The 13544-nt window shown below is 35.6% G+C and overlaps 1 protein-coding gene across 4 annotated transcripts in view; it reads left to right on the plus strand.

Moving 5' to 3' along the window:
• The window catches only part of SLC38A4 (solute carrier family 38 member 4), a 63197-nt gene extending 49881 nt beyond the window's left edge, over nt 1–13316 (plus strand). For all 4 annotated transcript variants that reach the window (XM_039882213.1, XM_039882215.1, XM_039882212.1 and 1 more), the window contains 7 exons: nt 34–309; nt 441–520; nt 1801–1901; nt 3020–3144; nt 8506–8650; nt 9578–9675; nt 11138–13316. In XM_039882213.1, coding sequence (XP_039738147.1) covers nt 34–309; nt 441–520; nt 1801–1901; nt 3020–3144; nt 8506–8650; nt 9578–9675; nt 11138–11239 — 927 coding nt within the window. In that variant the 3' untranslated portion in view covers nt 11240–13316. The remainder of the gene's footprint in view (nt 1–33; nt 310–440; nt 521–1800; nt 1902–3019; nt 3145–8505; nt 8651–9577; nt 9676–11137) is intronic.
• Nucleotides 13317–13544: the final 228 nt, after the last annotated feature.

Here is a 13544-nt window from a genome sequence, read left to right on the forward strand (position 1 = left end):
AGGGTAACTTTTTTTTTTAATCACTGGGTCTAGGTGATTTACAAGAAATTCCAAATACCCTGCCCTCTGCCCATTCTGGATCACAATGTTGGAAATCTGACATTCAACAATACACTTCCAATGCACGTGGTAATGTTACCCAACAACTCAGAGAATAGCGGTGTGAACTTCATGATGGATTACACCCACCAGAATCCTGCAGGGCTAGATGAGAACCAGGCCAAGGGCTCTCTTCATGGCAGTGGAGTAGAGTATGAAGCACACAGTGATGACAAGTGTCAACCCAAATACTTCGTATTCAACTCCCGGGTAAGTGAGAGGCCTGGGCCTCTAACGAGCCTAGCAATGTGGGCTCTGAATTTTTATTCATAAACTGAGATGCCCTGGGATTACCATCTGTGTTGAAATGCTAAATATGTGGTGTTGTCTTTGTTTTTCAGGCGGCCTATGCAATTCCTATCCTAGCATTTGCTTTTGTATGCCACCCTGAGGTCCTTCCCATCTACAGTGAACTTAAAGAGTAAGGCAGCTATCATTTTAACATTCTAATTTGCTTTGAAAATGGGCTCATATGTTCAAAGTTGCTTTATACAGAAGCACAGTTTATAGCTTTTTCTTCAGAGAAAGTTTGTTCTACAACTATTCTGTAACATGCTTTAACCAAAAAGGTGTGAATCAGTCCCATCATAGCACTGCCTTATCTATTTCCTTCTCCCCTATTCCTTCACCCTAATTGTCCAGGGAAGAGGTTCAGGGCAGAGGAAGGTGGAGCCAATGGCTGTAATGGTTTTGGCAGGCATGGGGAATTGAAGTTTGAATTTTAGCAGAGAGAAGTGACATCACCTGAACTGGAAATGACTCCACCCATAAAAACCAAAAATTAAGGTTAGGGTGGCCACGCTAAGCCACTGATGTCACTTGTGGTCAGTTCCTAACCCTTGTCTAGGGACAGAGATTTGCAAACATCTGGCCTTTGTTGTCTTATCTGTACAATAAAGACACTGGTTAGACAATCTTGTTTCTAATCGACTCTCTGAATCATTAATACTTTTTTCCCTTTGAGGCTGTTGATGTCTACTTGGGGATGAATTGGATCTGAGCCTACTATAGCTGCTTCCCTCTTTACCTTTAGAAGTCAATGTCATATAGTAATTTTCAACTTATTTAACCCAGACATCAACAACCTCAGTCTTCATTCTCACTAAATAGTAATAACTTTCCCCATAAATTCTGATTTACTTTATAAAAAAATTTTGGAACATTTTAATTATTTTGATGTCTTTGATTTACTTGGAAAATGACATGTAGCAGTTACTCTAGCGGCCTGACGATATTGACTTTAAGTCACTGAGTGCCTTCTAGAATGGTTTCCAGAAGCTGTCCAGGTAATACCAACCACCCTGGTAATAATATGCAAACTCCTGGAAGTAAGGCTTTGCTGATTCTAATATGTTCTTGTCCTCATTATACTCATCTCACTATGAAATATGAAGGCTTTCTACATTAGGAACCAGTTTGATCTTTATGTTAATTAATTCTTAAATACTCAGCACAGTGGTCTGAGTATTTAAGTAATCATTAGGAAAATGGTTATTTCTAAGACCGAAGTAGTGTTTTTAAAACATGGAAACAAATCCTCCACGGCTAAAGGAAATTTAAATAGCTATGTTTCTGCACTAGAAATGAAGTTTCATAATGAGCAACATAGATGCATGTTCTTTCATTATTTAAAATTTTTAAATTCTAAATAGTGATATATTCACAAATTATAAAAAAACTCAGTGTTCTTTTTCTTTTCAGTCGGTCCCAGAGGAAAATGCAAACCGTGTCAAATATTTCCATCACGGGGATGCTCATTATGTACCTGCTTGCTGCCCTCTTTGGTTACCTAACCTTTTATGGTAGGTCAGTCTGTCAAAGTCATTCTCTTTGTGCAAATCCTAGTTGGACTGATCATTAACCTGGGTAGGTATAATTATTTTAAATAACCTCTATAAGCAGTATGATCTATTGATACAATTACTTATTTAACATGCTATTTTAGACTTGTCACTTGACCTAAGAAAATGGGACCTGAACCAGCCTAGCCAACAGGTTACAACAATTTGCGAATTCACACATATTTTATTTTTAAAGTCTCTTAAATTTAATTATTTTCCTTCAGGGATAGATAATATTTCCTTGGTTTGATTCTCTAGTCCATCTCAACCTAGAACAATGAAAGTGAATTCAACTGCATGTTGCAAAGCTCTTTTGGTGGAATAACTAACTACCAAGCAAATGACAGAAAAAGTACAATGTCATTGAGTTGGTGTTGTCAACTCATTTATCAGTCAATTTGAATCTAAGGGCTTGGAGCATTAGGCGATTTTTTTTTTTTTGCTTATCCCATTTTATTGGGTTATAGTGAATGTTTTCCTAAACAAGAGCACATAACAGAATTACCTTCATTCTTGGAATGTACTATCAAAAATGTATATATATGAGTATGATCACATTAGATTGTGCCTAAAATATTTCTTCTATGACATATTAACAGGATACAAAAGGAGTAGGGTTGCCATTTCCTTCCATAAGCATGGCCCTATAGACAAATTTCAGGGGATCATCCCACTGGTCAATGTGAGCGACATAAATATATTTTTTGTATAAACTTCAATTGATTGCAAGATAAGTTAAGGAGGAAAAAACTGGAGGAAAGGGAGCACCATTATTTTTTTAAATCCTGTTTTGTTTTGTGATGCTTCTATAGAGCAGAGATAGATTTATCAGAGGGCAAATGAGCTAGAGAAGCCTCTTGGCAATTTCATGTTAGCTTCTGCAACTTTATAAGCTTCAGAGTCCCTTTTTTAAAAGCCACACAGCTAATAAGCTCACAGACAGGGTAAAAACAGAAGTGTCTGGATTCTCAGACCTGGGTTTTTCTACTGTACTGTGTTTCCTCCACAGACCATTGCCATAGGCAACCAGGTCGACTTGACAACACCAAACGAACTCTTTTTCTTCTTCCCCTTTGTAGGAGAAGTTGAAGATGAATTGCTTCATGCTTACAGCAAAGTGTACACATTCGACACCCCTCTCCTCATGGTACGCCTGGCAGTCCTCGTGGCAGTCACACTAACTGTTCCCATTGTCCTATTCCCAGTAAGTACATGGAGGTTTAGTGAAAGAATCCTGCTTTACCCTATGGATCAGTACACATGTTTTGACTTGACGTAGACTGAATTATAGTGTGAGTGAGCAATTGCCATGCCTGAGGACATTATTATTTTTATACAGCATTTTGGAACCACTTAAAATTGACCATTAAATATGGAGATAGAGCACATGTTTTTAGATGTTAAGTATTTTAAAGTGTAGGAAAGAAAATCATGAAATTTATTTTTACTTATTTATTTTCCAGCTTTACTGAGGCCGAAATTTGTTCTTAAATTCAAATTCAAAAAGCAGACCTTGAGCTTCTGTGTTGTGAATTAGTAGAAATGAGTAGGAATTCATATAACTTCTGAAACTTGAAAGTCAAAACCACATTAACTTTCAATGCACATTGCATTTTCACCATTTTTGAATGTATTTCATCTTTTCCCCAGTTTATTGTGCCACAGTAACATCCCAAAGTAGCCGTATTTAATCTGATTCCTTGAAGGCTAGTGAGAAGGGAATTCATGTTAAGTAAATTACATCCTAGAACCAGATTTCTTGAAAATTTTTCGTTATTCACCATATATCTCTTCTACTGCCCCCAAAATGACACATGTCTTTACTGGATTGCCTCTTCTTGGCATTTGCCATTGGCGTCAGTTTTTCTGGGAATCGCAGAACAGGGGTGGTCATGGAGATTTGAGCTGCATGAGTTAAAACCACCACCTATAGAAAAACATAGATCTGCACTCTCCTGCCAACTCTTCTCCTTTCATAAACACTGAATTTACTCATTCATTTTAGAGGAAAAAATAAGCAACCAGCACTACCCTGTACAGAATGTTCCATAGAGGGCCAAGCATATGAGGACTACTCATATAATGATAACTGTGGTCACTTTAAATGCAGTTTGTGTGCTGAAATATTTTTTGGCACATTCCTTTTTCATGAGTGCATGAAATCAGATCTTTATTACTACGTTGGCTAATATTTAACTCTTAAATAATGTCTTGCCTCTCATATATCTGAAAGTATTCAAATGACATGCACACAGCTTTAGCCTAAAATCAACTCCATTGTGGCTACAAGGCAGAAGACAGCTATAGACAGAAAGTCTTTTCCAGGGTAAAATTTCCAAGTAAACAGCGTCACTGGGCGAAGAATATCAAAAGCCCTTCTTTTTGTATGTTAGGATATCACTAACTAAATTTTTGTACACAGTAGGCATTCATATCATTGTTGAATCAAAGCATTTTACAAAAGAAATCTGTGATGTGCTTCTGTATTGCTTTATTCATAAGCCTTAAATATAGTGCTTTCAAGTCATGGTCTCAGGGGATTAATGGACTTGGCTGTGGTCACACAGCTTGTCGGTAACAATTGAACTAATGAGGGGCTCATAACATGACACTTATGGCTGCAATCGTGGTAATGGAAAGTGAAAGTCAGCCTTTCATTTACTGATGACCATTGCTCCTTGACATTAAGAATGCAGACATCTGCATGGAGCATTTCCCCCTTCTGACAGATAAAGCACTGGCATAAGTCTGACCGTTAGGGATGGCGGTGACTTGGAAACATCTCCCATCAGAGGTACAACAGAACCAAAACTGACCATTAGAACCAAATTTCAGAAAAATAGTTAACTGCTATCCTTCATTATGTATCTTCACCCAACCTTAGCATTTATGGAAACATTATGCACGTAATTCTGCTTTGCTCTTACAATGTTGTGAGATGATCTGCATAACTGTCCAAATTTCCCCCTGGGGAGTAAGTCCCTGGAGGTTAGAGATATGCACAGTGACTGGCACAGGATGAGCTCAGCAATGTTTGCTAAGAAAGAAAAACCATCTCCAAATGAATCTTGTCTTTTCTTGAGAAGTACAAACTGCTTTTTCTAACAAAAGCATAGGCTCTTCCCCTTGCTGACATTTGCCACAAATTCCAGTTTGGGGGACGATCTGGGCTAAATGAACCAAGCCTCCATGGATCTGATGGATGACATAAAAGCAGGCCCAGCCTCCCTGTCTCTGTCAAGTCCCACACAGCTACATTGACGCTCTTCCCCAAAGTGATAGTGGTGTTTTTGTTTGTTTCTTACAATTTAGAAGATTTTCAGTGTGTCAAATGCTGAGTCACAGCATGGTTCTCCTGTCAGGTTTCTCTGAATTAAGAAACTCTTGAACAGTAAGGAGTCTGTTTCCTTGGCTTTATTATCCCCACATATGAATAATAAAACAAACAAGCAAATAAAACCTAATCTGGATTAAAATCTGTCAGGTTTAGGTATTATTTTATATTCTCCTCCTTTCAATAAATAACTGGGCTCTCTTTCTGAGAAGCCTAGGAAGATATAAGAGGGGTTTTATTGTTGTTGGATAGTTTTTCCTTCGATTAATCTATTTATTGTCTTTCTTTTTTCCAGTTAGGTTAGTTTTTTCTCCTTAGTAAAAGGCCCATAGTGATAGCTTGAAATGTTTGTTGAACAAATGAATAAATGAAGTGAATAAGAAGCTTTTTCATTAGCAACCCAACATTTCTTTTCTCTTTCTTAGTGTAGGAGGTGGGTGATGTGGGGCAGGGGTGTCTATCGTGGGACTACACTTCCTCCCCAAGGACTGACAGTGCCGTATATTTGCTTGTGCTTCCCTTTACGCAGTAAAATTCACACAACACCATGAAAAACAGAAGAACAAATAATCCTAACGGGTTTATCAAGAACACAGAGGCTTAAATTCTACTGCCACACCTTACAAAAAAGAGATAATGCCTCAGATTCTCCAACCACTTCTATTTCATTTTACTATAGTAAAATCATTCTTTTCATGTATGTTGACTTCAGATCTCCTGTTTTGAAGTTTATGTAGATATAGGCATAGAAATATGGCAGATGTTGCTATGAACTGGAATAGAATAGCGATCCTTAGGTATTTCTAACACTCTTGTCTTAAGCCATCCTAAAGTGAAACTGTGATTTACCCCTAAGTAATAGAATTAATTTTTTTTTTTTTTAGAATTCAGAACCGAGCCTTCCACTTTCTACTCTGCCTGCATATTTCTGACTTTCACACTGGGTCCCCGCATTATAGCATTGTACCTATAAAGAGGCTTATGTGCAGAACAGTCTCTCTGGAAATAAAAGTTTTTTTCTAGGGCTGCATAGAACTTTTCTGGAATCATTCTGGGTCAGAAGCCATGGCTGTTGCTGGGGACTTCTCCCACCCACAGCCACATTTCCAAATTCTTATTAATTTGTGTCTCTAGAGAAAGAGCACTTAGATAAATGAATTGGAGGCAACGCTTTGTGGGTAATAAGCAGAGTTGCCTCTATCCTGACATAGGCAAATAGAATTGCTGAGGCTCTTTTGATCCCAAGCTCACTCCTCAAGGCAGCGTTTTAACAAGGAACAACCAGCAAGCGTCCTTCTATTCTTCTCCACCGCCCACAGCCTGCTATCTCCCTGTTTGCCCTGTTGCCTTCTTCAGGAATGCACTGGCAACTCTGTTTACTTTAATTTCTGTTTGGGTTTTGTTATTCCTTACTCACTATGGGAAGCAAGCTTTCACTATTTACCTCAACTATCATTCCTGTGAACTTTCTGTCTCTAACATCATCAGGCCAAACCTGAGTCTTTCTGGGACCCATAAGGCCTACAGAAACCATTTATATTCAGAGGCTGTATACATAGAGGATTACTGCTAACTCAGCTTATTGAATTAAATGCATTATTTTAAGAAAGGACTAAAAAGCACATAGATGTGACCTCTGCCTGAAAACAACTTGTATTCTAGTTGTTTATTCTATAAATTTAGCACTTTCAAACAAATTCTTAAACACTGCATATGTACCATAGAAAGCTTATTTGAAGCCTACTAATTAGACCAGTTTGGACAATATCAAATAATCATGAATTGTAGGGCATAATATAGAATTTATAGGCTGCTGGGGAAAACAAAATCAAAACATTTACTTTCCTCAGTCCTACTTTTCAGAGTGATTTTCATAATTTTCACTAATCCAATTTTTAAAATCTGTTACAAAATCACTCTTAAACTATTTCCAGAGACTATCTGGTTTGCCATTCTGGAAATAAAACTGCCTCTTAAACCTGAACAGATGGCTTTAATTTTTGGTGGAGTGGTATGAAAGGAATGTCATATTAGAAACTGCAAGCAATTCAGCTCTAAGTTTTTGTCATTAATACCTGTGTTTTAAAATATATTTTACATTTTCTTTTAAGTAAGTTATGATCTCCATAACATTAAGAGACTTCAAAAGTAAAATTTTGAAGTAAAAATCAATCCCAGCATTTCTGAAAATGTGAAGTCCCAGCTTAACTGAAGTGCTCACTTATTGAAAAGCCGGTAGATTAATTCCACTAAGTCAAAAGTGTCCTCTAAAAGATTCCAAAGATAAGACTATTTTCAACTTGGTTAAGCTGTTCAAACATAATTGGCACTGCCTCCCTCTACTCACAAGGATCTCTTTATCTGATTACATCAGAGTAACTTAGGCGGCAGCTGCAAATGGAGCCTCTCTTGACCCTTCGCCTACTTATTTCAGCCACTAAAATAGGACTAAAATCTGTCAAGGATCCTGGAGGGAAAAGATTCGTCCTGTTCAATTTAATTCAACATTTATTGAGTGTCTGCTGTGTGCATGACCCTAAGCTAGAAACACTGAGGAATGTTAAGATTATTAGGTCCTGTTCCTTGCCTTTTGTGCATTTATATCTATAATTAAGGGAAGGAATAAAAGGGAAGAGAAAAGGATAAATACAAAGAGTGTCATATTCTTTTAAATCTGAGGTGGAAAAAATGTTCAGTACAATGCAAAATTAAGAAAAACCCAGGTTTGTAAAAATTTCATTCTCAGCCCTGTGCAGATCAATTCAGTGCTTGCCCTTAATACTTAATCCAATCTGATGAGACATGATTAGAAATCAACAGGGGTTTTACTGAATCTCTGAATTATGTCTGTTATCTATTATTTTATCTCTTTCTGACTGAGATCATTTTGAAGAAAAAATTCTGAAAGCTGAGAAAGTGGGCACAAGCTTTATCTCTAAGGGAAAATAACAGTATCTCAAACATCAAAAATCATCATCAAGGTTGCACAACAATATAAATTTACTTAATACTACTGAACTGTATACTTAAAAAATGGTTAAGATGGTAAATTTTATGTTATATGTATTTTACTACAGTAAAAAAATTCTCAAAAAATCAGCAAATCAGCATCAAGATCTTTTCTGGGAGAAAAAGGAAAAACAAAGAAAATGCTCCAGAGCAATGAGAATATTTGAAATAATAAAGGCAAAAACAAAGCAGTGACCTTGCCTTTGAACTTTCTTGTTGCAGATTCGTACATCAGTGACCACTCTGTTATTTCCCAGAAGACCCTTTAGCTGGATAAGACATATCCTGATTGCAGCCACGCTTATTGCACTTAATAACGTTTTGGTCATCCTTGTGCCAACTATAAAATACATCTTTGGATTCATAGGTAAGTTTCAGAAAGGCTTTTACATAGTCATCTCAAGCTGATATCTCCTTAAATGGTTGACAATGAGCCAGGGTTGGGAGGTCAACGATCCTCTGTCCGTCTCAGGCTCACAGGATTCCTATTAGTCCAGTGGGGCTCCAGCTGGTCATCTTCCCTCTATCCCAGCTGACACTGGAAGTTATTCACAGGATCAGAAAATGTTAGCACTAAAAGCTACTTTATAGGTCATCTAGTCCAACTGCCTTTTCTGACAGATGAGGAAACTGAGCCAGGTAGAAGTCAAGTCATATACCTTAGAGTTGGCCCAGGATTTGCACTTAGGTCCTAACTTTGCATCAAAAAGTAAGGAAGATAGATTTTATCTACAGGATGCTTGCCCTCTCAGATCTGTGAGTATCGGCTGAGCATTAAAGGTTGTCTTTGGAGGAGGAGGAGATTGATTTTGTATTATTTCTCTTAACTATTAAGGAAAATATATTTAATTCCCTTGATGGTGTATCTTAATATATTTCATTTTTCATTCTGTTGATTTGAGGGATTGCTCCAATTTTAAATACAATATAAAACTTTTAAAAATTAAGTGTAAGCAACTTGAAAAGTTAGAAGTGGATAGGAAGGGTGTGTGATAAGTTCAATCTCTTTAATCAGTGTTTATAGTATTATTAATTTCCTGTAAATCTGTAATATTCAGTCTTTATTGTTTATTATATGTTATATATACTCAGTATGCAGTTATGATGTTAGGAACATTTTAATTTTCTTTATAGACATATCTTTGAATAAACAAACAACATGAGTTTATAGTGCATTCAGTGCTAAGATCAGGGTAGCTTCAGATTTGGTATCTTTAAAGTGCCTTCAGTTTCTGCCTTGCTGAGTCAGACCTGCTGTATAAGACATTGATCTGTCCTGTGTTTCTCTCCTCAGGGGCTTCTTCTGCCACTATGCTGATTTTCATTCTTCCAGCAGCTTTTTATCTTAAAATTGTCAAGAAAGAACCTCTTCGGTCACCCCAAAAGGTTGGGGTAAGTAAGGCTTGCAGTTTCCCCCATTATAAGTTTCTCTTTTACTACTTAAACTAGGAAACACACATGATTCAAAGAAATGAATTTACGAACAAGAACAAGAAAATCAAAGATGAGCTGGAATTCTCCAGTGGAGAGAAAGGGGGTTATATTTCTGGCACTCAGACGATTCCTGAATTTTTTCTCTTCAAATATCAAATATCTTGTGTTGAGTCCTTCCTACCTGTCAAAGGCTAATATAGTTTCCCCGCAGGCATATGTGTACACCACTTTCCACCACACAGCTATTGCTATACTACCTATGGGAAATTAGGCACCCTAGCAGTGTTATGAAATAGTGGAAATGTTTTAGTCATATTTGTTAGGTTTGTAAGGCCAAAAAAAAGATGTTGCTTTTGTTTTCCCCTCTGTAGTACCTTGTCCTCTGATGTGGACTAAGATACAGAACAGAATCATCCATTTTCCAGCTAACCTCTTTAGATATAAAATGTAGTTTTATTAAACTAGAGAATGTGTATTTCTTTCCCATAATAGAACTACAGAAACATATACTAGACATAATAATTCTTTTCAATAATTAAATATTATCAGTGTCTTCTTAATAAAGCCTTATATTAGGGCTTGAAAAAATGCCTTGTATTGAATTTTGTCTGGGAATCATTCACCTCTTGGGATTGTTCAGGGACTTCAGGACAATTTGGCGTCAAATGCTCCTCTCATCTCTCATCTCACCCCCGAATTTCCACAATATGCAGGCCTTCTTACTTGAACTTTTAGAGCAAGTTATTTGTCCTGTTTATGATCCATTTTTAGTTTTATCAGATGTAAAAATGAATAAAATTATATCCTAGATTATTTCTAGTGAAAAAAATTTAGCTGCTGCTTCCTCATCTATAGAATTAAAAGCTTGATCCGTGTGGTGATATATAAGGTTGCTTTTAGTATTAAAATTCTAAAATATTGTATTATACACACACATACATACACACACACACTTTGCTTTTTTTTCCCAAGGAATATACAACATATATTAGGCTTTCGTTTTTGTTTGCTTTATAAATTTTGATCATTTTATATCATACATATTACTCTTTTTATAACCTTCCCCTTTTTATCTAAAAGATTATGAGCTCTCCCTAGGTCATTAAATATTTTTCTGTCACTTGATTTTTAATGATCGCAGGGTAGTCCATCATTTTGATGTAGCAAATCGATGGACCATTACAGTATTTTGAACATGTGAGTTAACTATCTCCACTGAATTCACTCTCTTTCCCTAACTAGGGTTCTAAATTGACTGACCTACTAGGCAGGACATCTGAACTATAAAGGAATAATACAATTCACTAGGCAAATCAGATTGCTGCCTTAGGTAAACAATTTACTGTTTATTTACTTAGCACAAAGTGTGCTAAGTAAGTATGGTTTCTGTGTCCCCTAACAAGTTCTCTCTGACTTACAGGCTATAATTTTTCTTCTGGTTGGCATCATCTTCATGATTGGAAGCATGGCACTCATTATAATTGACTGGATTTACAATCCCCCAATTCCCAAGCATCACTAACCCAAGGGAAAAAATTTCCTTTTTCTACTAAAAATGGTTGCAAATTATGCTCCAAAAGACATGCACGTTATCTTGATTGGGATGTTATTTATAGGAAATAACAAGAGAATTCCAAAGACATTTACTAGTAACATCACCAGGCAACTTCGGAAAAGAAAAATCATCGTTTTTGTGAAGAATGATTGTTTATGTGTTTAAAGTCTGTGGTGCACATTTCTACCTAGGTTTTACTAGAGCAGTGTGAGAGGATTTTTCCTACTGTACAAGCAGAATAAGGGTAACCATGTGTAGCTCATCAGATAATACCCTTTCCCAGCAAAAAAAGTACCAAATACTTGTATTCTCAAAAATCAAACAAAAATGTCCTGGTGGCAAAGCTATCACCACTTAACGCCTTCTCCTAATCTTACATCAAATACTCTGGGTCTATTTAATAACTGAAGCAAAGGCATGTCCTATGAACTGTCCCTGTAAGGTACGTGAATGATCAGACACCAGGCTAGTACATCTTATTGTCAACAGTAAAGGAAAATTTCACCCATCCTGTCTGTGACATTGAATTAGTGATTTCTTTATTCAACAGATTTATTTTGTAAACTAACAATAATAGAGAGGGGTTTTATTTAAATTATAGAGCAACAACAAAAATAATGCTAATAGCTAAACTACTTGTTCTGGAAGCATTTGCTTTTTAATGTTATTCCTAGTCCTCTTGTCATACCTATATCTTTGAACAATGCTCTCCCTCTCGTCTTCCATTCTCATTCAGAATTTTTAAAGAGCCACGATTTATGTGGAGATACACTACCCAGTATTGTTTGATACATTTTTATTTGACAAACATTCAGTGCAGGAAACTGTGATTGCTATATGTTTATATATATAATCTTATTCTGTAGACATCAGAATTTTAATGTATGGTACATTTGATTTTTATATTTTACATGTGTAGTTTTCTTTCTTTGCAGTCAAAACATTTATATTATTGGGGGTGGGAGTGGGGAACTAAGTTGATGGGCTAAAAATTCATTTGTATGTATCTGTCTGTTGGGGATATTTTAAATTTGAAGCCTAAGTTATATATAGTTCGGTAATGCTCTTCTTCATTGTTTACAACAATATTATAATCAGTTACAAGAAAATAAGTTCCTATTTGCAAATAATTATTAAAACTAAGGTTGTTCATTTAACATGTATAAAATGGCATTTAGCTCACGTTAGCTTGCACAGGTGTTTGATGACATTCATTTACCACTTAATACAATATTGAGTGGTTCTTCATAAAAATAAAAGTGCTAACACAGCAAAAAGAAGCAAACTATTATTCTTGCTCACTTCTACGACAGACATAAAATGGATTTAAAAATAAGTACTCACTGCCTGTAATTTCTGGAGTTCACTACTTTTTTTCTCAAATCAGTAGCAAGAACATTTGTTATATATTTTAAATTTTAGCAAAGCCAAGTATGAAGTATAAGTATGATGATATTAAATCATATTTTTATTGTTTTTCTAGAATGTGCATTGTTATGGAAATTGAGCATTACTAGAAACTATCATAACTTGTGGGTTGTCATTATTGGAAAAAATTTGCCAAGTAGCATCTTTCAGATATATTGTCATAATTTAAAGAGCGTATCAACATAGCAAGTGGAAAAAGGTAGCTTCTAAGTGTTAAAAAAAAAAATTTAATCTGAATATATTTAAATGTAAATATCAACAAATAATCCAAAAAGTGGAAAACTTTTATATAAAATCTATATATATTTTGAATGCTTTACATTTCAAATGACTGACTTGAAAAAAACATGTGTAATTCTATAAATATTCAAGAGCAATACTAATGTGCCAAATAATAAAGCACCATTTTTTCCTCACAGCCATTTTCAAGATGAGTTCACATAGACTGCAGGGCAGACATACATACGGTTTCTCGTACTGGCTAATTTAACCCCATTTATAAACAGATGAAAATTTTATTTTCTTATTTCATTTATAAGATGGTTCAATGTACTGGAAGGCTTTTTTATTACAGAAAGTGTATATTGGTATACAATAAATAAACTCTTCAAATGACTCTGATGTAGTTTTCTTTCTGTTGTTGAAGGCTATGAATTATTTGTGCAAGAAAATTTTTAATCTAAATATAGTTTTCCTTATTTTGGTATATGTTTCATTTTCATTTTTACTCTTGACATATAACAAACATCTTTAGCTGTCAAAGAGAATAGTTGACATCTTATTTTGGCAAAATACACAGCTAATTCTAAATCATTTTTATTTATGACATTATATATATATCTCC

This window comes from Pteropus medius, unplaced genomic scaffold (genome assembly GCF_902729225.1).
Source record: "Pteropus medius unplaced genomic scaffold, Ma_sr-lr_union100, whole genome shotgun sequence".
Classification (NCBI taxonomy): Eukaryota; Metazoa; Chordata; class Mammalia; order Chiroptera; family Pteropodidae; genus Pteropus; species Pteropus medius.